A 20,782-nucleotide genomic window follows, 5' to 3' on the forward strand; every position below is an offset into this window, starting at 1 on the left:
TTTCTTTTCTTCCCTCTGTGCTGCTCCAGAGACTCATAGGACATTTTCTCATTCCTTTTTATTCATTAGTTTGAGAACCCAAGTTGTAACTCCTCCCATCAGGTGCTAGCAGTACCCATTTTAGCAATTTGGCAGCCACCCTGCTCCGTGGCGGAAGGGGAGGGTGGGATACATGCTGCAGTTGCCTCTCTTGTGATGGCAAATCCTGGCAGAAGCTCAGCTCAGGCTTGCTCCACTGGCCCCTCATTCCGCATAGCTTCCCCACCACCACAACAGCTGCTTCCCTGTCCTGTCCTGACCTTAGAGGGCAAGGGCCTTTTACGTAAATTGCATCTGCAGCTCACCAAACCCAGCCAGGAGCAGCTTGGGGCAGCCAAGAGGCACCACTCCCAAGGCTTCCAGTGGGATCTAGTAAAATCCCTATCACCCACTCCTCCCCCTCCTCTCTGCTTCCTTCTCCAGGTTGAGAAATGCTTTTTAGAAACTGCGTTTTTACAGAGGGGAAAACAGAAGCATACAGAAATTGAGGCTACCGAGGGACAGAGTGAATCAGTAGCAAATTAAGTATATGCATCTGGCAAGAACCTGATGTAGTTGTTTGCTGTATATTCTATGCCACGGTCGGTCTATAGGAAAGCCACAGAGTAGTCGGAACTTGTGCATTTTCCAGTGACAAGGATGTTTTTCCACAGAGACTTTCCATATCAGTGGAATAATTCTTTGAAATAGAAACTCTTTATGCAAGCAGAACTTGATCTAGTAATTTAAAACTGTCATTCAAATAGGAAGTTTTTGATTAAGAGAATCATGGGAAGAGATTTTATTTATTTATGGGAAAACCTGTTGTGGTTACATTCTAAAATGACTAATATTCAGAGTAACAATACAATGTACTTAACAGCCAGACCTGAGTTGTTTTTTTGGTCATTAGAAAATGACTTCCCACGTCTTTCTGGTAAGCCTCCTTCGTTCAGTTGTTCTCGTTTTCCTGACGGTACATTTACCGTGGCGGAACATCTGGGTCACATAAATCAGGCGCCATGTTCCATGCAGTGTAGACATCTAACCTCAGTAGGGCAATCAGTCCACCAAGAGTAGGTGTAAACATATTGAAAATGAGGGGGAAACTCTAGAGAGAGATCTGGACAGTTTGCATGGTGAAAAGGGAGTCTCCTTCAGCTAGACAGAAAATGCTATGTAGTAGACAAGGTCTGAGCACTTGTCCCTCTCTAGAGTTCTGGTATCTGACCCAGTATTGCACATTCGTATCCTTCATCCATTCAGTTGGAGATGAGGCAATGGTGTTAATAGACACTTAAGCGAACATGATAGTGATGGCAGTGCTGCCCTTCCTTAGCATGGGGTGACAGCATTCTTCCAGGAAGTGCAGAAATCTGTGCTCTACATTGTCCTCTGTGTGAGGAGGTCTGGATGCAATGTTCCCTCTTCCCTGGAAGATGCCGTACCCACCACCATACACAGGGCATTCAGGTTAAGGCCAGTCTCCACCCTTCCTTTTGAAGCATTGTGGAGCTAGAGGGAGAATAAACATGAGGGAGTCTGAATCTGCAGCCCAGTGAAAAGCAGAGCTCTTGAAGGAGTCAGGGAGCCCCAGCTGCCTTACTGATACCTTCATGTGAGCTTTCGCTGCAGTGGCCCAGCTTCAGATGGAGGTGTGGAGAACGTAGGAAAGTAGTGGTGGTACACCTAAGTTAGTAATACTGAGTTAAAGCCATCAATGCTGTGGTCTAATGGCTCTTCTTTTGGTGGCTTTTTTGCCACTTATTTAAATATCACTGCTGGGAAACAAATGTGTAAATCATAGGCATTCTGTTTAGGGGGGACTATGTAAGTCACAAGATACAGAAATGTGCAGTCCTAGTTGTAGAACAGTTCTTTGTGAAAACTGCGTATGTTGCCGTTAGTGTTGACTCTCTCATCTCAAGTATGTATGTGTAGGACTGTTTCTTTGGTGGAGAGCTACCTGCTGTCAGATACAGGCCCTCAAGTACATAAGATGTCTAAGAGAGGTCAATTGGCAAGACCATAAATTTTCCTGGAGCCTGGAACTTTGTGAAAAGTAGAAGTAATTAGGGCTATGTTCAGAGCTGTTGTTCAGTCGTTCAAAATTCTGAAGTAGGAGAACACAGGGCTATAAAATGGATATTTTTTGTTGTTGTTCTGTAACACAGTGTTGAAAGGGTTTTTGACCTTGTATTAGCCCAGTATCTGGAGTGTGATGAAATATTATTGCGTATTATACTTGTGCTGTTGAAGTCTATTCTGTTAAAAGAATATGAAAGGAGCTTAATGGATAATAGTAGCTTGAATGAACTCCAAATTTTTGAAACTAGGGATCAGGTCTCCAAAGATACTTAGGCACCTAATTCTTCATAGAAACCTTGTGGATGTGAATCCAGTAATCCACAGTAAAGTTGCTACATTCATATTTGTGCACCTGCTGTCATTATTCAAAAGGAACAAACACTAATAAAACTTCTTTGACTAAGCCTCTGTCTTGAAAATACGGACTAGGGAATATTAGAACTAAATTTATTAATTTTTATTCAGCCTGTGAAGAATCCGAGCTGTGCTGTGGGATCACAGTCTCTTGAGTAAAGAAATGTGAAGATAAGAATATGAAGGATAGCCACAGAAGGGGACGTGCATGGAGCAGAAGATAGAAATTAATGGTGATAGGTGAGATGCCTTGCAGAGGAGAGGTGAAAGAATACTTGGTCTCAGCATACTTGAGTATCAGTATCGGTATGTACACAGCAAAAACGTTGCTTGTGTACGTGTGTTCTGTAAGGTGGCTGGTAAACTGTTTGGATGTCCAGATTTTCAGGATCTGAATAATCAAATGTGAAAAGTTAGGGAAGACCTCAACATTTAACTATGAGGACTGATGAAACATTTCATGGAGACTCTTTGGAGTTTTTAAGCAGTTCCACCGGATGTTGTGTGTGATTAATGCCAACTTATCTCCTTGGCTCTCTGGCTGTGTTGGAGCCTGACTGGCCAACTGATGGAGAACAGAGGGCCTGGAAACCATTAGGTTTCTCCTTTCGTTTGGACACTCAAGACATGCACAGTTTCTGGAAGAGCTGAGCATTTAGGAAGTGATTTTTCAGAAATGATTGGTTTTGTTTTGAATCTGAACAAAGGCAATTCCCACTGGTCCCAGATCTTCTGAAACTGGGTTGATGTTTAGCAAACCACAAGGGAAAACCAGATCCTTCCATGTTCTTTCTTGGAATGTAATAATTGAGTTCAACAAATATCAACAGTGAACACATTGTTTTCAAAGATGAGTAATTTATGCATCTTTACCTTTAAGCAAAGATAGTATCTTGATGTTTAGGCCAGGCTATATATAAAATATGGAGCTATGCGCCATGGTTATGTATCAGAGCAAGTACTGTCAGCTTGAAGTAGTGTCTAGGACAGTTCTAAATACCACACCTGGCCCAGCTGTCTCTAAAATGAGTCAAAATCCCAAAGAGTTTGAAGAGATACTAGGATTGTTGATTCTCTCTGCCAGTTTTAAGCCACACCTCTCCAAAACATTGTCATCCTTGAGTTCTTAAAAACTGCTCCCATTTTAAGAGGGCTGCCCAACAAGATTCTTCTCTTGCCTAAATAAACCAAGTAATTATTGAGGCAGTACTTCAGCTGGGACCATTCAAATGAAGAGGTGGATTTGAATTATTGCAGGAAGTTAAGCCAATGCTTGATGAACCTTGATCTCTCATTCTGTCAGGTTCTTACTTGTGAATGTGTTTCCATCAGTATAAGAACAGGATGGTCAGATAATATTTCTTTAAAGACAATGGTATGGAATCCAGACTGTACTGGAAATACTAACACATCTTTATAGAATGATTTTTTGTACCCTTAAAAATACTATATTACTGATTAAAAGCAAATTAGCACAGGGCATGCTGGTGGCTGATACTTTGAGCAGAGAGTTTCTGATAAGGTAAAACTGTGCTTGGCAGCTGAGTCACAAGTTCATTGTCATCAGAAAAAGATAAAACCAAGAGACCTGCCCAGTCATCTGCAACAATATTCCTTAAACTCTTGAAAAGCATAATATCCTCATAGCTTATATAACTTTCTAAGACCCTCGAAAGCTGAAATATATCATCTGTCACTTTGGGGCCATATTTGAGCCATTCTGCAATCTCAGTTGAGAAATGTGGCTTTACAGTGATGGAAGCAGTCATTACTGATTGAACAAGGGAGAGTTTTGTCAGCGTGTACAGCTGTTGGTAAGAACTGGCATGAGGTCCCTTCGTACTCTCTAAGGGAAAGGTTGAACTTGCACGGATATATCAGATATTTTGAGGTGAGCAAACTGAACAATACAAGAAACATCTGCAGTGACTGGTTAACAGGCTTCTTTCCTCCAACAAGATACAGGAGTTAATATCAAATGATTATCAGTAGAATAAGACTCATTACTACATACATAATTGATATTTTTTTCCTACAACATTCCAGCCAGCTTACAGTGGCGTGCCATCAGATGGAGAAAAAGAAGCTAGATTTTTACGCCTCTGCAAGAAGAGTGAGGATAACTCATATGTGGAACAATTTGCCAGGCAGTGTTGCATGCTCAATTTTCCCAAAGTTACAGCTTAAGAATTATTTCAGTTTAAAGAAATCTTCTGTTTCTGGTTACAGAACAAAATGTCTGAAGTTGCCTTTCCTGTGAAGAGGGGAAGGGTGGGCAAGGGGGTACATGTCAACTCCTAGATCCCTGTGGCAGATTTGGCATTCTTACAGCGCAGTTAAGCTCTGCTGAGGTGAAATATTTGGAAAGTCTGAAAATAACAGTTCAGATTATAAGAAGGTAAAAAAGGTAAATGCCCAAGTGTGCTCTGCTTTGTTTGTACACATGATATATGAAGTGTATGTTATCTGACACCAAATTTGACTGGAGTTTCTGGTAGAGTAATTTGTGTAGGAACCCTGAGGAGCTTGGGGAATGCTTAGATTAAACCTGGAGACTAAAAGAAAACCAAAACAAAATGCCAAAAGACAGCCAAACAAAGCTCCACCGTGAAAAAAATGAAGAAAAAAGGAAAAAAGGGGGGGGATGGACCTTAAAAAAGGAAAAAAAAAACCCACAAACTTTAAAATGGTTCCTGAGTTATATTTGCAGCCTCCTCAGTGTTCTTCGATGTTTGCAAACCCGTTTAGATAGGTTGATATTTATAATTGATTCTTCAGAGAAGTATGTACGTGTTTCTGATCTGTTTTGACAAATCATGATGAGGCTGAAGAGACAGAACATGCTTGCGTCTGAACTTAATGCCAACTGGAGCACAGGCTGTTGACTCTTTCCCACAAAGCTATGTATTGTCTTGGGTAAATATATTTCTTATAATATGATGTAACCAGAAGCATCTCCTGAATATTCTCCTCTTCCCAGGACTTCTATTGAAGATCATCTTGATGTATGCTCTCTGAGGAAAACATTGTTCAAAGTTGTACTTGTAGCAGAGTTTTGAACTTTAATAATAATTTTGTTGTTTGGTGATGTCTTCTCCAAGTCTAAATTAAATCAGATGTATTCCCTAGGAGATAATTTGCTTGAATTATTTTCCTTTTGAATAGGAAATAAAAACATTTATGATCAACTCTTAAATGTCCCATTTTCCCTCTGGCTTTATGGTGAAGATGAACGTGAATAGGAATACTAGTCATTCCTCAATAATAGTTGAAATAAATTCCCATGCCCCCCTCCTCTGTTGCTGAACACTTCCAACCTTGGACTGTTTTTTTTCCTCAGAATGTTTTATAACTATTGTTCTCTTGGTTTGTCTGCTTTTGTTGCTGAAAGTTAGAAAATGCAGGATTTAGAACTTTCTTCTTTGTGTCTATGGATAGCCATAAGTACGTGGTATTTGTTACAGCATTTTTAAGGGTCCGTGTTCTTTCTGTTTCTGTAGCTAATGACATTTCTGTTACTTACATTAATCCACAAGGAAGAGTTTAAATTCACATACAAAAGGAGTGTTTTCTTTTCCAAAGTCCTGTGCAACTGAACAATACAAATTAGTTGCAGGAACCATCAGGGAGAAAAGGTGCTGTCCTGGTTCTGCTGCCTAGTTTCCAGCAGAGACCCAAACTATCTTGATGTAGTATCCTCATCATTCATTGTCTCATTTCTCTTTTCTTGGTGAAACGGATCTCTGATTTCTTTTTCACCATTTTATGTTTTCCTTTTTGCCTTCTCCCCTGCTTTTTTGTCATGGTTAATACATTAACCTCTGAGGCTATGGAATGGAAATACTGCAAAGTTTGAGGTTTTTCTGGGGGGGACCTAGGCAAAGGTGAGGTAGATACCCTGGCAGGGTACCGATGAGGCAAAATGGACAACTATTTCGTAGATGCCAAATCTTCTACAAATTTAATCCAGCAACATTTTTGTGGCATAGGCAAATAGACCTTCTGTGCTAGCTAGAGTTAACATAACACATTTAAACAGCTAATACTCTGTTCGCCTTTGCAGGTCAGTCAAATTCAAATACTTCTTTTCTGTTTCACTGTCCTTCCCTGCCATGTTTTTAATCTCACTCTTTCTATGTTATACTCTGCCTCTATGTCGAAGTGCTGTTCAGAACTATGTTGCCTTCTACCCAACATGGTGCTTACCCTTCTGAAAAAATCACAACTGGGATGAGCAGTCCCTGCCCTAGACAATTTGACCAGCATGAAACATTAGATGAAACGGAATTAGGTGGCATGAGAGGATTTTACTCAAAAAGACTATAGCATTTGAGCCCTTTTTGAACTTAAGATGTCTGAATAGTGCTGCTTGAGTAATGATAATTTATATAGCTATAAGTAAAGAGCAGTTTCACCTTATGCAAGGACATGAACAAATTCTGTTGATTAAGAATTTTCCTGCGTGCTTTCTTTTGCATGATCACCAGCATCCAATATTGTAAATTTTGTACTGTTGGAGTTACTCTTCCACTTGAGAAAATCCTGTTGAAGTCATAAAGATGTGACTACAAAGGCAAGGTAGAAGCAGCTGCCAGTGCAAGAGAGTGGAGAACCTGGCCCTGGCTTATGTATGACTACTTTGAGTTTATATAGCTTTTTTGTGTTCGTTTTTATTTTACTCTGGGCTGTCTTAAGTATTTCACAGGCACTTAACTCCCACAGAATTATTATGAATCTTTGTTTGGTGTATTTTATAAAGTTGAATTTGTCCAAAATCCCCCTCTCTTAATATCTGCGTTAAAGTCTGTAATCCCAGTCTGATTCAGAGTCCCGTGCTCCTGCATGTGTCCTCCATAATCATCCTGCCAATCTGATTGCACCAGCTACAAGCTTCTCTGGCTTTTCTGTATCAAGTTCCACTGGTACAACTGCCTTGGAACGCATCTGGGTTCAATTCGGTTGTATTGTGCAGTGATAAGCGTTGCATGCAAGTTGATCAGAAAATGTGTGGCTGGTAAACACCAGATTCCACCTTTCCTGAATGATTAGCTGCCTTTTTGAAGTCCTAATGATTTTAATTTGGCTTGGAGTCAGTGAGTAAGAGTATGCAAAGCCTTAGCCAAAGTACCTAGTTATTTATTTAAATTTTATCAGCACGTATTTCTTCAAAGAAGAGTACCTATCTCTTTGTCTAAGCACATTTTAATAAATGTATAAATATATAAATGTATAACTACCAAGTAGATCAGCTTAAATTTTCTCCATTGTCTCATAGATGACAGCAGTTAGTAGAAACAGTGTTTTTCTTTGGTAAATAGGGTTTATCGAGTGTTCCTGACTTGTAGGAATGATGTTGTCTGTTCAGTTTCATTCTTTATTTTTCATTTCAGATTTTTAAAAAAGGAACGCGGCTTGGTTTTGCTGTGTTTGGTCTGTCTATTTTCATAACACAAATTTGTTCTTACTCTCCAAGAAAGGATATGAATAGATTAAGGATTTGTTTAAAATGTGAATGCAATTTTCTAGACACAAATCGCTTGCTCTATCTGTCCATCTTCTGGACTTGGCTGTTTAAAACTTGTCAAGGAAGGATAAATTTTTCCTTTTTCCGTCCCAGGTTCTCTGGAGGAGAAAGATTGTCCATGTTTGCAGTTGCTTCAGATATTTACAAAATTAATGTTAAAATTTGTATACTGCAGTAATGTAGGTTTTAAAAAACCCTTTACTTTTCTATTTTAGTTCTTTACTTGTGAGAGACACATTTAATGAAGAGGCTTTTTGTTCTCTTTCTTAAGGATTGGTTACATAATTTAATTGTTACGTTGAACTGTATATGATAAATTCATTTATTACATTTTTAAGGGAGTTGTCCTTAACTATGGCATACTGTAGTATGTAAATGCGATTAAAATTATATTTGGAATTAATCCTAAAATATTCAGATTAAATGAGATGGGAATAAATACACTGAAAAATCAACATATGAGCAAATATACCTTTGCAGATGAGATACTGCATCAATTGTATATTAAATTACTGTATTTCGTGCTATGCAATAATAGTAATATTTTAAAATTTTTCAACAAGCACTTTCTTCAGCTATAAACCGAACAGTACTAGGAATCGCTTGCGAAGGAAAATCATAGTATAAGCTGGGTACTCCAAGAGTTGAGCTTTTGAAAATAGCAAGTAAATTCTTAGAAGTTTCTGTGCATACAGTTTATAAAATTGGATGTATTTATGCTGCTGTTATTGGCTGAGTTACGTTGTATTCAAATGCCATGTAGTTAATGGGACTGGAAGCAGAGGAGTGGGCGCCTTTCCCCTGGTGCCCTGTCCCTGGTGTCAAACGAGTCAACAGCGACCTTGGCAGTGTGTAATTTTCACACCAGTGCAGGCAAAGGGATCGGCTGAGCTGTCCTACTTCCCTGTGGGTTTTGTCGTTAATGGGGGTCCAGGCCGCTTAGAGATCCGACGGGCTCTTGGTGGCTGTAAAGATGATTGGCTTTAAGGAGTTGCACAGGCAAAGTGCACGTTTGAAAGTTCCCTTTGAATTTGTCTCTAAGCTTATCAGAGTTTCTTCTTGCAAACAGAAGTTTGCAAACTACTTTTGTTATTTTGGAAGTTGTCCTCATAATACCTTTTATTAATTTCTTTCCTGAAATCAACAGCTCCAGTTTGGGTTTGTGTTTTTTTTTTTTTTTCTTTCCTTACAAGTATGTACACCACAGTTATGGCTTCAGTTACGAGTCCTTGAAGTCCCTCTGTTGTGGCAATATCTTTTTCAATAGTATGCCATGTGTATTCAGCTTTTTATTTATATAAGAACAAAAATATGTTCTGAATTACTTTGTTTTCTCACATAAATTCTCATATTTATTTTTTTTTTAACTTCACTGCTCCTACACAGGGACTAAAGTATTGAACTTGTAGACTGATACCCAAATCTCTTTCTTGAGTCAATACCATTAATTTATAAGCCAGTTAAGTATTTGAGTGCATTGCATTTGTCAATATTGACTTTTCTCTGCTATTGTGTTCCTCATTCTCTTAGGTTAGTTTGGTGTATCTGAACCTCCTCTGGTCTAGACTTCCCTGCACATTTTTGTGTCATTTGCAGGTTTGTCACTTTTCCAATAACTTCTTTTTCTGATGACTAACACATACGTAGCTACCACGTATGCCGGAACAATGTGGTTCCCACCAGTTCCTACCTCTTCAGCCTTCCCCAGAGGAAAATGAACTGTTTGTTTCTAATCTCTTGTTTTCTGCCCAGGTTCTTGAAAAATTTTTTTCCCTTGTAGCACAGCTATTTAGTTACACCAGATACCTTTCTGGAAATCCATATAAACCATTTCTCCTTTAGTTTTCTTCTCGTGCATTAAGCATTGTGTCAGATTTGTGAGGGACAGTTTACTTTTGCTAAAACTGTGGAGAACAAATTCTACCTGTGATCTGTGTGTCTTCGACTTGGGTTTTAATGATGGTTTTAACTAAATCACTGTCTTACCTCAAAATATATATGCTAGTCTAAAAGTTTGTTCAGTGAATACCGTAAGGCCTTTCAAAATAGAAGTGCAGTGTTTGCTACCATGCCGTCCTTAAATAGAGTCACTAGTATGAGAATATTTTCTTAGAAGTTCAATCAGCTTGTTTAAAATTTTTCTGATATTTTCGACTGTGGCTTACTGAATTAATGCCTTTTAATTTCTCTTTTGTTTTTTCCTTCTCCCTTCCTCTCTCTTGGGTGCCTATGTCCCTGGTGGCATCTCATATTTTTTTATGTAGAAAGAATAGGTTCCGGGTAAGTATCTTTCTCATACGTAGTTGGCAAAAACTGATGCAAGAAATTGTTTATCTCTTCAGGAACACCCTCATTTTCTTTAATTACATCTTCACCTCCTCTAATCCAAAAGACTTATTCTTCCTTAACCGTTCTGGTGGTTATTGCATGGTTTTTACCCACAGCAGTTTACTTCAGAGACCATTTTTGGCCTCTTTGTTTCTTTCTTACACAATTAATCTTATAATCTGCTTTGTTGGCTTCACAAATATTGCATTTCCATACTCTGCGTAACTTTGCATTGGATTCTTATAGGTGGAATGGCTGTAGGACATGCTAAAATTGTTCAACAGGTCTATAAACTGAAAAAGTGCCATGCGAGTTTGAAGAGGACATACTTCGTTTTCAGGATACAAAATTCATTTTAGCACTTAAAGTGCATACATTCCTTCCTTGTTTGTAGTCTCTTAACATCTGTTTTTGAATTTCTTATGCTAATACGTTGGTTTCTGCTGATTTCACAGGTTTTAGATGCAGGAAGACTGAAAGAATATGGTGAACCTTATATTTTGCTGCAAGAACAAGATGGCTTGTTTTACAAAATGGTGCAACAAGTGGGCAAGACTGAAGCGGCTTCTCTGATTGAAACAGCAAAACGGGTAATTTTAGAAGAAGGGGTAATTAAGTTTGTCTCTGCAGTTTGTTTATCTCAAGTTAGCATATTCAGTGTTACAGTAAGCCTGCCACTAAAGAATCTGTCAGCTTTGCAAGGCAAAGCCATCATTTTCAGTGCTTTTTTTAGTGGATGTACACAGACTTCCAAATGATAAGTGTATTTATATACCCCGAGTTGAAAGACTGTTTGGATTTCTTGTATCCTGCTGTATGTACACAAGACAGTAAGTGTAAATAATATATGACAGACACCTGTGCTGGGCATTGATCTTAGAAAAACTTGCTGTAAAAACATGTTAGGGCTGCAGAGTCCAGCATTTATTTGTTATTTCTATATTTTTTAAAGGGCCGATCAAATTTTAGTTTGAGGTTCAGAACCTGTGCATTATATTATGGTCTCTGGGGGGTGCAATCACATTCTTATTTTTGTGCTTTCTCTTACTTCATTCTTGTACCTTTGCTCTGTTCTGGACGTAGGATGAGCAGGGCTCAGTTAAGAAACAGCTTTTGAACGTTTTGTTGCCTCCTTGCTCCATACAAGGTTCTGTGCCTGATTTACTGCTTACTATTCAAATCCTACTCTGAGTACAGAATTATTAATGTAATTGTGAGCACTCCTCTGGCAATCGAAGTATTTAAGAAACATCAATGGATTCATTTTTGTAATATGCCTCTGAGGCGCAGCTATATCATCTCCACTTTTCAGATGGAAAGCTGAAGCAGAGATAAGAAGATAAAAAAATTGACCTGTGATTGGGAAACTCATTTTGACTAGCTTTTGGCTTGATTTCTTTTTTTTCTTGGTAATTTACCACACGGGATGTCCAGAGCAAGGTTTTATTTCTCTCAGTGCCAATGAAGTTTCAACATTGCTTCAGCTGAGACCGGCAGAGCTCAGTTTAGCAGCAACTTGCCTCGTAGTCATGTAACTTTAATTTCATTGTACAAGTAAGGCACTGATATTAGGCATATAGCGACCTAAGACAGCCTTTTCAAGACAAAAGGCAAAGGCCTTTATGCCTTCCTCTCCTCAAGTTGCTGGATGTGTGAAGCAGAGCTAGGGGAACGCAAACCCCAAACTGTTTCCTGGGGAAACAGGAGACCAATAGATGGGAAGCAACACATAAAGACAGGAGACAAAATGGTAGGTGCCTGGCTGTTTCCTAGTAAAAATAGATACGTTTCCAGCAAGTTGGCAAAAGTTGGAAAAATTTGAAAAATTGTGCTGTCATGGAGGCTGCATGCTCATGTCTGGAGGCTATTTTACTGGACTTTTTGAAGATTAGGGAAGAGATTTCTGTGTCTGTTCATATTCTTAGACTTTTTTTAGAGCTGCTGAATTTATTATTATTTTTTAAAAGTTTTTCAAGTGAAGCTTTGTAGCTAAGAGCATACGCTATAAATTCATGCGTGGCACTAATTGCAGAACTGAGGGAAACAGCTTTGTCTTTAACTAGACTATGTAAGGAGTCCTGCTGTCCTTCACCATTGCTGCAATGTAGCTTCTTAAATTTTATTACTAGAAATTAATGGATTAGCCATGTTTTTTACAGTATGTGTATGACAATCTGGAGGTTATATAAATGATGGTTAAAAAGATAGCTTCAAATTCATATGAGCAGTGTTTGTCTGTAAAGTGAAGGCCAGCTTCCTAAGGCTTGATCTTTGGAATGGCAAGAGGTGAGGCTGTCCAGCTGTCATCTGTAGAGGTTTAGCCATATCATGCTGTGTTTCCTTCCTTCCCTGCAGCCCTCCCCAATTGCACAACTGCATTCAAAGATAATCCAAAATCTATAAAAATAATTGCCTGATGTTACTTGCCCATATAGTCATCTGCAGTTACCACATCAATGTTATGTGATTTTGTACAGGAAGGGAAGAGATCCAGGAACCAGTCTCTGCTGAAATGTGGTTTGATGAAAAAGTTTGCTAACTCCCAGGCTAGAAGGCAGATACAAGCTTTAGCATCTGCCAAGAATGCAAAGCATGGTGCTTATCCACACTCAGCCCAAAAATATGGGAATCGAGAGACTATATCTCCAGTCAGCAGCTACCCAGAAGCACAGTTACAGTTCTTTCTGTTTGAAGGACTTGGATGTTAATTCAAGGTTTTTGTTATTGCTGTCCCTTGTGCTTCATGCATACTTTCAGAGTTGCTTAGTCAGAAGAGCTGATTCCAATGGCTTTTCTTTTCACACTAGTAAGTCTGTTGCATGTATTGCTGTTGGTCTCATACATTCCTACTGTGGTTACTAAGAACTGTTATTATGAAGAACAGCTTTTTTTTCTGTTGTTGAAAAACAGCATGCTGCACATAGAAAGAAATGGCAGTATGACATATATACATACTTTTCAAAAGGCATTACAGTGGGTTGCTAAGTAAAATGGTTTGGAATGTGGCCATGCTTCGGCAATGATTATTTGATTTATTGCATTTTGGACCTGAATCTTGCACAGAACAAACCTGTACTTCTTTCAGTAAGGTGAGACTTTAAATCCATTTTCTGGAACAGTAATATCCTTTAAGTGCAAGTGGAGAGGGACTACACACCTTAAATTGGAAGACTAACCTGGACACCTTTGAAGAAACCTAATTTTCAAAAAAAATCTTGTGGGCATCATAGCTAAGCATTGCAAGATCGAGCTATTGCTGGAACCTTAGCTCAGGCTTCCAAATTGATCCAACATCACTATTTGTATGTCTCTCTTGGTCACTCCATATCCCCATTTTTTGTGCAAATGTCAAAGAAAACAACGCAGGCACAGCTCAAATTGGAGACCGCTGAGTATATGCGAACAAGACTGTGAGCCTGACTGCAGTAGAGTTGTGCTTGGCATCGTGAGACCATGTTTTCATCCTTGTTCAGTTTACAAGAAGCTATTAGGAGAAAATCCTATGGGAAGGTGAAAAATAGTCATCAAACAGTTAAAAAGGAGAGCAAAAAAAAGTGCTCAATTATTCAGATAAACAAAAGTTGGTGTGTTCTCCGTGCCCTTGGCATCATCGAGAGCGGCATTTTCTGCAAGCTTTGGTGGTGTCAGGATAGGGCTGGTTTTCTGTCAATCAGGTCTTGAGTACGTTGAGGGAAAAATAAGGGTTATTTTATTTTAAAGCTATGACAGATGTGTAAATATTAAAATACTAGGTGTTATCTCACCTCAGTGATTACTTTTAAAAGGTTGCAGCTCTCTTGGCAGTGGAAGAAACTTGTATAAAGACTTGGGCATTTAATATCTTGAGGGATTGGGCTCAGGGGAAGAATTGCAATGAGACAGTTGAAAAGCAGCTGCCATTTCATTACGTCTCTAGTAATGTGCCAAGGTTTTCTATTAACTTTCCATTAAAAAAAAAATCACATTCAAAAGCTGCATTAAAAGTATGCCAAAGTTTTATGTTTTAAACCAGGAAAGGGATAGGAATACACAACTGGGGCTGCTGTCTCTGCAGCGTGTGTGCAGGCAGGCGCCTGATTAACTTTCCTCTGTTGCATCTGATCGTGGCTGGTTTCTGAGGAATGCCTCTTAACAGGACTTCCAATTCTTTTGTTGATTCAAATCAGGCCTTAATATTCTTTGAAACTTGTAAAGATGCATATATCCATATATCCCGTATTAGCGCGTGTGCACAAAAGACGGCAGTGGTACTTACAAGAATGTTTTTATAGAATTACTGTTTCTTTTTTATCCCGCGTGTCTTATACGTGGATTCATATACGTGAAAAGGGCATTATTATCAAACAAACCGAACTTTGTTGACAGCACTCTCAAATATAAATCGGAGAAATGTTTCGTAAGCCATAGTCAAAGCAGTGTGACTATGAGACCTAACTCGTGACACGTGTCAGCTTCAGAAAGATAGTGTATTTTCTGTTTTTAAAGACTCAAACAAAACTTTTCACATTCTTCTTTGAAAAAAAATTGCATTTGAAGTCCTTTTTCACCCAAACACATTTTTAGATAAGAGCACACAAGTCTTGACATTATTTCATTTTGTTATGCGCATCTGTCAAGGAACAGAGATATGATACAGCTACTAAAAACTGATGATTGTGGAACAGTGAAACTTGACAGCATTTCATTTCCTTTATGTTCTGATTATACATTTATCAGGAAACCTGTATCTCTCCTAGTTGAGCTAGAAATTGGTAGAATTCATGAACTCAAAGGCTTGGCAAAGAACTGTCCTATTATTTGGTATCATCTTACATTTTAGAGAAGTTGCTTGGTTGAGTCATTGTTAAAGCTTTTGCTTCTTCTTTCATTATTGTGGTTCACTATCCAGAGATCACATTTCTATAGGCCCTATAACTGCTCTGCAGCACAAATTAAACGCCGGGATATTTCATACATATACCTTGAAGTTTCAATGGTTGTCAATCATAGTTTGTAAAATGTAGGGATTACAACCTGATATTAACATCCAAATCCATTGTGTTCATTTTATGTGTGAAAATGAGAAACCCTTGTGCAGACGCAAGATTTCACAGCTGCTTTGTCATCCTGTTTTTAATTTATCTCCATGTTTTGAGCTAGTAAAATGATTTTACTTATCAGTTTAATGTAAAGTGATAAAACATATCTATTTATCTGAATTACCAGAATTTGAGTGGATCTACAGATTGTGTGGGATTTTTCTCACGCTTTATTATAATGTAAGATCATATAGTAATTTTACTAATTTTTCAATGACACACAGTTACAGAATGCCACTAACCTGAAGTTCCAGTTGGGGTTCCTTACGGACATGTATTTATCTCTACTGGGTTTATCTCCAGAAATTTTATTTGAAACTCAAAAGGTTTCATGGACGGATGCATGACGACTCACAGAATCTGGTGTTTTTCCTAGGTGTACTTCAGTAAGAATTACCCAGAAGTTGTTCAGAACGGTCAGCTTGCCACAGACTCCTCCTTGGATCCTTCCTCAGGATTATGCATAACCGAAACTGCACTGTGATTCCTAATAAGCTTAACTGTTTTCCATAGAATGTAAACCTGAGATCATCTAAACTCAGTGACAATGGTTGCAAGTATCAGCGGGAGAGGAAAGGGAGGGGGCAATTCTTTGCACTGGATATCCTTCATATTTAATACAGAGAGGAAAATTTTTACTGTCATTCTTTCTTTAATTTCAGTGCAATATGTTTTCCTTTCCAGCTAATTATGTTTTTATTGCTAAAGAAATTAGGCAGACTCAGTTTTTATTTGAAAGTTACGTGGTAGAGATCTCTTTTATTTAAACAGGTGCAGGACACCTAGCAGGTCTAGGGTGCATATTTGGAGCTTATTAAACAAATTGAAATGTGTCCTTTTTTTTTCTTTTGGAAATATTTTGAGAGCAAGCAAAAGCAAAATTTTTTCAGTGTCACTTTGGCACGACAGCTATGTCTAAACAGCAGATTCGGTAGTGTACAACCTAGCTGCCTAGTGCAGCTGTCTTTCTGCCTGTCATAAGTAGCTATGCAGGTTGGTAGAAGAAAGAATTGAACAAGCCAAAAATACTTTTTTTAAAATATTAAAAAGTACTCTATACTTATTTTTTTGATAAATAATTCAAATAATGCTGTTCAAGATGAATGTAAATATTAGTTTTATTTTGCTAAAATCCGAATGCTGAAAAATCAATCTCAATCTTTTATACTTCAGAGGAAAATTACCACATTTGCACTGAAGAAATATTTAAATAATTTAACATACATTCCTCTTTTTATCCAGGTTATCAAAGAAGAAAAGGTATTAAAATAACTTGAGGAAATGTTTGAATGACATGTCATTATACCTAAATACTGTGTAGCACAAAGTTATCTTCAACACAACACATTGAAACGTATACTTTATTTGCATTTATTGTGCCTTAATATTTGTGCCTTCAAGCCAAAGCTGTAACTGCAGGGTACCAACAAATACATTAAATATATGTTAAAAATATGTAACCTTAGTATATTTAAAGTTTTGCATCAGGGGTTCTGTTGAACTCAAGCTGTTTGAAGTTACCATCCTACCAGAAGATGTAGGAAAGTGCAGCCTGTAGTTTTGAATGGCTGTTGCTGATAGTGAGAGGAATGCAGTGAGAGGGAGTCGTTCTGTGTTCATAAGTTATGTCCTGATTCAGCAAAGCACTTTAACGCAACGACACTATTCCCATGCTTAAAAAAAAAAATTGAGCAAGTGCTATGCTGCTTCAGATTGTTTCATGTTTAATGAGATACCTATGCTTTGAGGTCCAGTAGAAAATAAATCTATTCATCTTACTGTTTAAAAGGCACAGAAGAGACTAAAAGGCAACAGATCTCTTCAGGACATAGAAAATACTGTGCTTATAAAAAAAAACCAACACTGAAGATGCTTGCTGTTACATATTTAACAAACATGTTATTCACCCAGTAGTCTAAAAGTAAGGCAAACACAAATGTTTCTCAGTGCAAGCAGATCTACCAGCAAATAACTGATTCAAATACAAAGTTACTCTCTCCTTGTAGAGAAGTAAATTGAGGCCAAAGCCTGTGCCTCAGCACAAGGGCTCATCTAGAAGGACTTTGTCAGAAGTCAGGAGTCAGCCCAGTGTGAGAGGCAGAATCCTTGTTCCCCTGTTGCAGCATCTTCCCTGCGGTGAGGCTTGCTGTCCCGCTGAGATCCCAGGAGAGAGGGGTGGACCTCGCACTACCTGCAGTGCCACCAGCCAGCTTGGCTTTGCTGGGTGCAGGGGGAAACAAACATCAAGCATCTGGTTTTGCTGGTAACATCCTTTTCTGTTGTTAGCAGGAAGTTAAAAAATGAAATGTTCTTGTCCCTAGCTTCTTTTTGGCAGGTTCTGACACTTCTCCTGCGGTGTGTAGCACCTCACACTGTGACAAATCCCACTGAGATCAGTGGAACCAAACTTCATGCAGTGATGCACTGCATGAGGCTCATGCTACATCCGGTGCTAAACACCAGAGGGTCAGGGACAGCTAGCTGCCCCCAAAGCCACGTGGCAGAGACTGGCTCGTGTAAGCAGTGCTTATGGTTAATCCTTCTTCAAGCACACCAGCCACATCCGCTTTTCTGTATCACTTGGCCCTTGGTCTTCTCCTGGCTCACGCGGTCCAGTTATGGACCTAGCACACAATTATCATCTAGTGTATTTTCTTTTGGTTTCCTTTTCAGTTCAAATGGTATGAAATAAGGATAGGGCTATTGTGCAGCTCAGTAGAGAGGTGTTTGTATTGCAGAGGTATGTGAAGACGTAGGGAAGTGTTAGAGTGCGTGAAGTCACATGGGATAATGCTCGGGAACTGTGTGGCATGAAGAAAGTTTAACCCTGCATGGTCTTGTCTGTAACTGCCTTTTTGGAAGGGAGGCATGGTGTGAACCGTGTCCAAACTCTGCTTGAGCTTTGTCATGGCGAGGCCTGGCTGGAGTGGTCCAAAGCAGAGCTGGGGTGAGCTGACCTGACCAGTAAGGCAGTGTAGATGCTTAATGGAGTCCGATGTTTGAGCTCATTTGTTTACCTTCTTATTGAGCAGTTTCGACATATCCAGAGTCTAACTGTGTTTTACAATAGTGAATTCTTTTGATTTCTAAATATTTAGTTCTTACAAGAAAGTAAGTATGATGCATAATACACTAAGACTTCTAAATACTCTAAGAGAACAGTACATTCTTCTGGCGGTATACCTTGGGTTTATAGGGGTTTTTTTACCAGAACCAAGGAGATATGCATGCGTAAACCAAGGATATAATTACAGTTTTAGTTCATTTCAGCTCTGAAATGAATCTATGGTAAGTTATATTTCAGAGCAGAGCTCCAAAACGCTGGCTGCTGCAGACTCACTGGTATGAGACCCTGACAGATCTAGCTATCAGTCTATAAGCTAGAATTAATTTGATCCTGTAGCTTTTTGAATGCGCACAAAAATGTTAGGTATCTCTGAAAACGCTGATTCTGCTTCTTCACGTGTTTTGGCAGGACATTACTAGCTGTAGGTATCAAGTATCAATGTACGAGAAAACAAATTTTTTACAAAATCCCACTTGAAACCCATAAATTGCTGGGTAGAACAACTGATAGTGAGTCATTCGTGTCTGTCACTGGCATTATATTCATCTTTGCAGTTTAAAGTAACGAAAATGTTTTAATCAGGAAATTGTTTTTTAGATTCTTTTGACGGTTTTGTTGTTGATAGTGGTTTTGTTCAGATGACTGTTGGTTAAGGTTGACTGACCCGTTTAATTTCAGTTGAGTGAAAAAGTGCAGTGTACCCAAGTGGCAAAACTCAGATCAAGGATGAGAAGGGCCTTCCTTTGGTGAAAGTCTTGGTCTGTTGAATGGACAAATTATCTTTCCAGCAAGGTGTTTTATGTTTCCTTTTAAAGAAAAGTTCAAATAGTTCTAAACTTCCACTTTGAAAATATTCATGCTTTATTTGGAAATAGCAAAGCTGGTTGCTATAAGCTACATTCCTTCCTGGGGATCTTGGAAGAAGAACTCAATCTTCTGAGCTATTCAAGCCTTTAAAATATTTCTTTGCCGTGAGGTGCCTTAAAGTATTCCAGCATTTTACTTTTAATAAATATAATTTCATACAGTAATACTGAAAATCATCAGTTACAGAACTGTTGTTCGTTTGATTGTAAAAGACTAGGAATGGCCTCTACTTCTGATCTCAAGAATTGTTCTTCAGACATTCATTTTGGTGTATCCTTGCTCCATGCCTCCTCAGGAGACCACTGGGAGAGTCGAACCCAACACAGTTCTCAAGGATGGGTTATCTCATATTTGGTTTATTTTAAGGGCAAACTCCTCTATAAAGAACTGCACCAGAGCTCATTTGCCAGATAGGCATCGTCTGCAATACCATTCATCCCGCCCTTCGGAAGATGGAGGACCTTCCTCCTGGAGGACCAACATCAGTAACGCTGGTTGTTTAAGTGACATTGACAGCTTCTTTTACCCTTCCCAATACCTGTTGAAAATAAGATTGCAGAAGAGCCAGAAGGGGACGAAAGATCCAAATGGTATAGAAACTTTCCTGAAAATGCTGCTTTTTGTGTTAATCTGACCCTTTGAAATATCTCCCTTTAAAGTTTTCCTCTTTTGGAGGGGGTGAGTGAGGGGAGAGGGGAATTGAAATCACTTGTTGCCTGTGATGGTGATGAGCATCTGACACTTTAGCAGAAGAATGTGGCTTTCTGTACATGTTTTGCATTTTGTAACAGCGCACTGCTTTTTCATCTTTTTAACTCTGGTTTTGTTTCGTTTTGGTTTTTTTGCGTTTGTGTAATAACTGGATTTTGTTATGGCTATGAATGATTGCTTTTGTTGGCGTTCACGTGACAACTCCTGTCGTACAATAAAAGGCATTTCTCAGAAGCATGCAGAAGTCCGTCGTCATTGTGCACATGTGGTTGAAAGCAGGAATGCTGGGCTAAGTCAGGTCGTGCCTGAAATCTCCAAACACCTCTTGGTGGCATCGCCAACTCAGAAGGTTGAAAATACTCCCTTTGGAGGTATAGCACAGAATAACACATTCCAGCTTGTTTTTAGCAGTCAGGCTGTGGCCTGAGATCTCTCAGATGACATTATCGAGCTTTTTACTTCAGTGACAAGGGCTAAAAAGTAATGCAAATAATTTTTCCAGAAATTGTGGTGGAAGAACCACTGCAGTTGCACAAGTGCAGAGCAGGTACGGTTTCTGCCTCGAGCAGCTAGCAAGCTCAATGGACCGGACAGCCAAAAGGTGGAAGGTTAATGGACACAGAAGTGAAATGGGTTAGCAGGACAACTCCAAATTCTGGTGTCATCTCAATCCCGCGCTTCTGTCTGATGAGTTTGTTGCCTGAATTAACAAGACACTCTAAAACTGCTTATTTCTGAAAACTGCTC

The 20,782-nt window shown here is 38.9% G+C and overlaps 1 protein-coding gene across 1 annotated transcript in view; it reads left to right on the forward strand.

The window, feature by feature from the left end:
- ABCC4 (ATP binding cassette subfamily C member 4 (PEL blood group)) overlaps positions 1-20,269 on the forward strand; it is a 156,213-nt gene extending 135,944 nt beyond the window's left edge. Inside the window, exons 30-31 of the mRNA XM_064440683.1 lie at positions 10,768-10,902; positions 15,767-20,269. Of these exons, the coding sequence (XP_064296753.1) occupies positions 10,768-10,902; positions 15,767-15,874 (243 nt within the window). The 3' untranslated portion in view covers positions 15,875-20,269. The remainder of the gene's footprint in view (positions 1-10,767; positions 10,903-15,766) is intronic.
- The last annotated feature ends 513 nt before the right edge of the window (positions 20,270-20,782 follow it).

Source organism: Phalacrocorax carbo, chromosome 1 (genome assembly GCF_963921805.1).
Source record: "Phalacrocorax carbo chromosome 1, bPhaCar2.1, whole genome shotgun sequence".
Classification (NCBI taxonomy): Eukaryota; Metazoa; Chordata; class Aves; order Suliformes; family Phalacrocoracidae; genus Phalacrocorax; species Phalacrocorax carbo.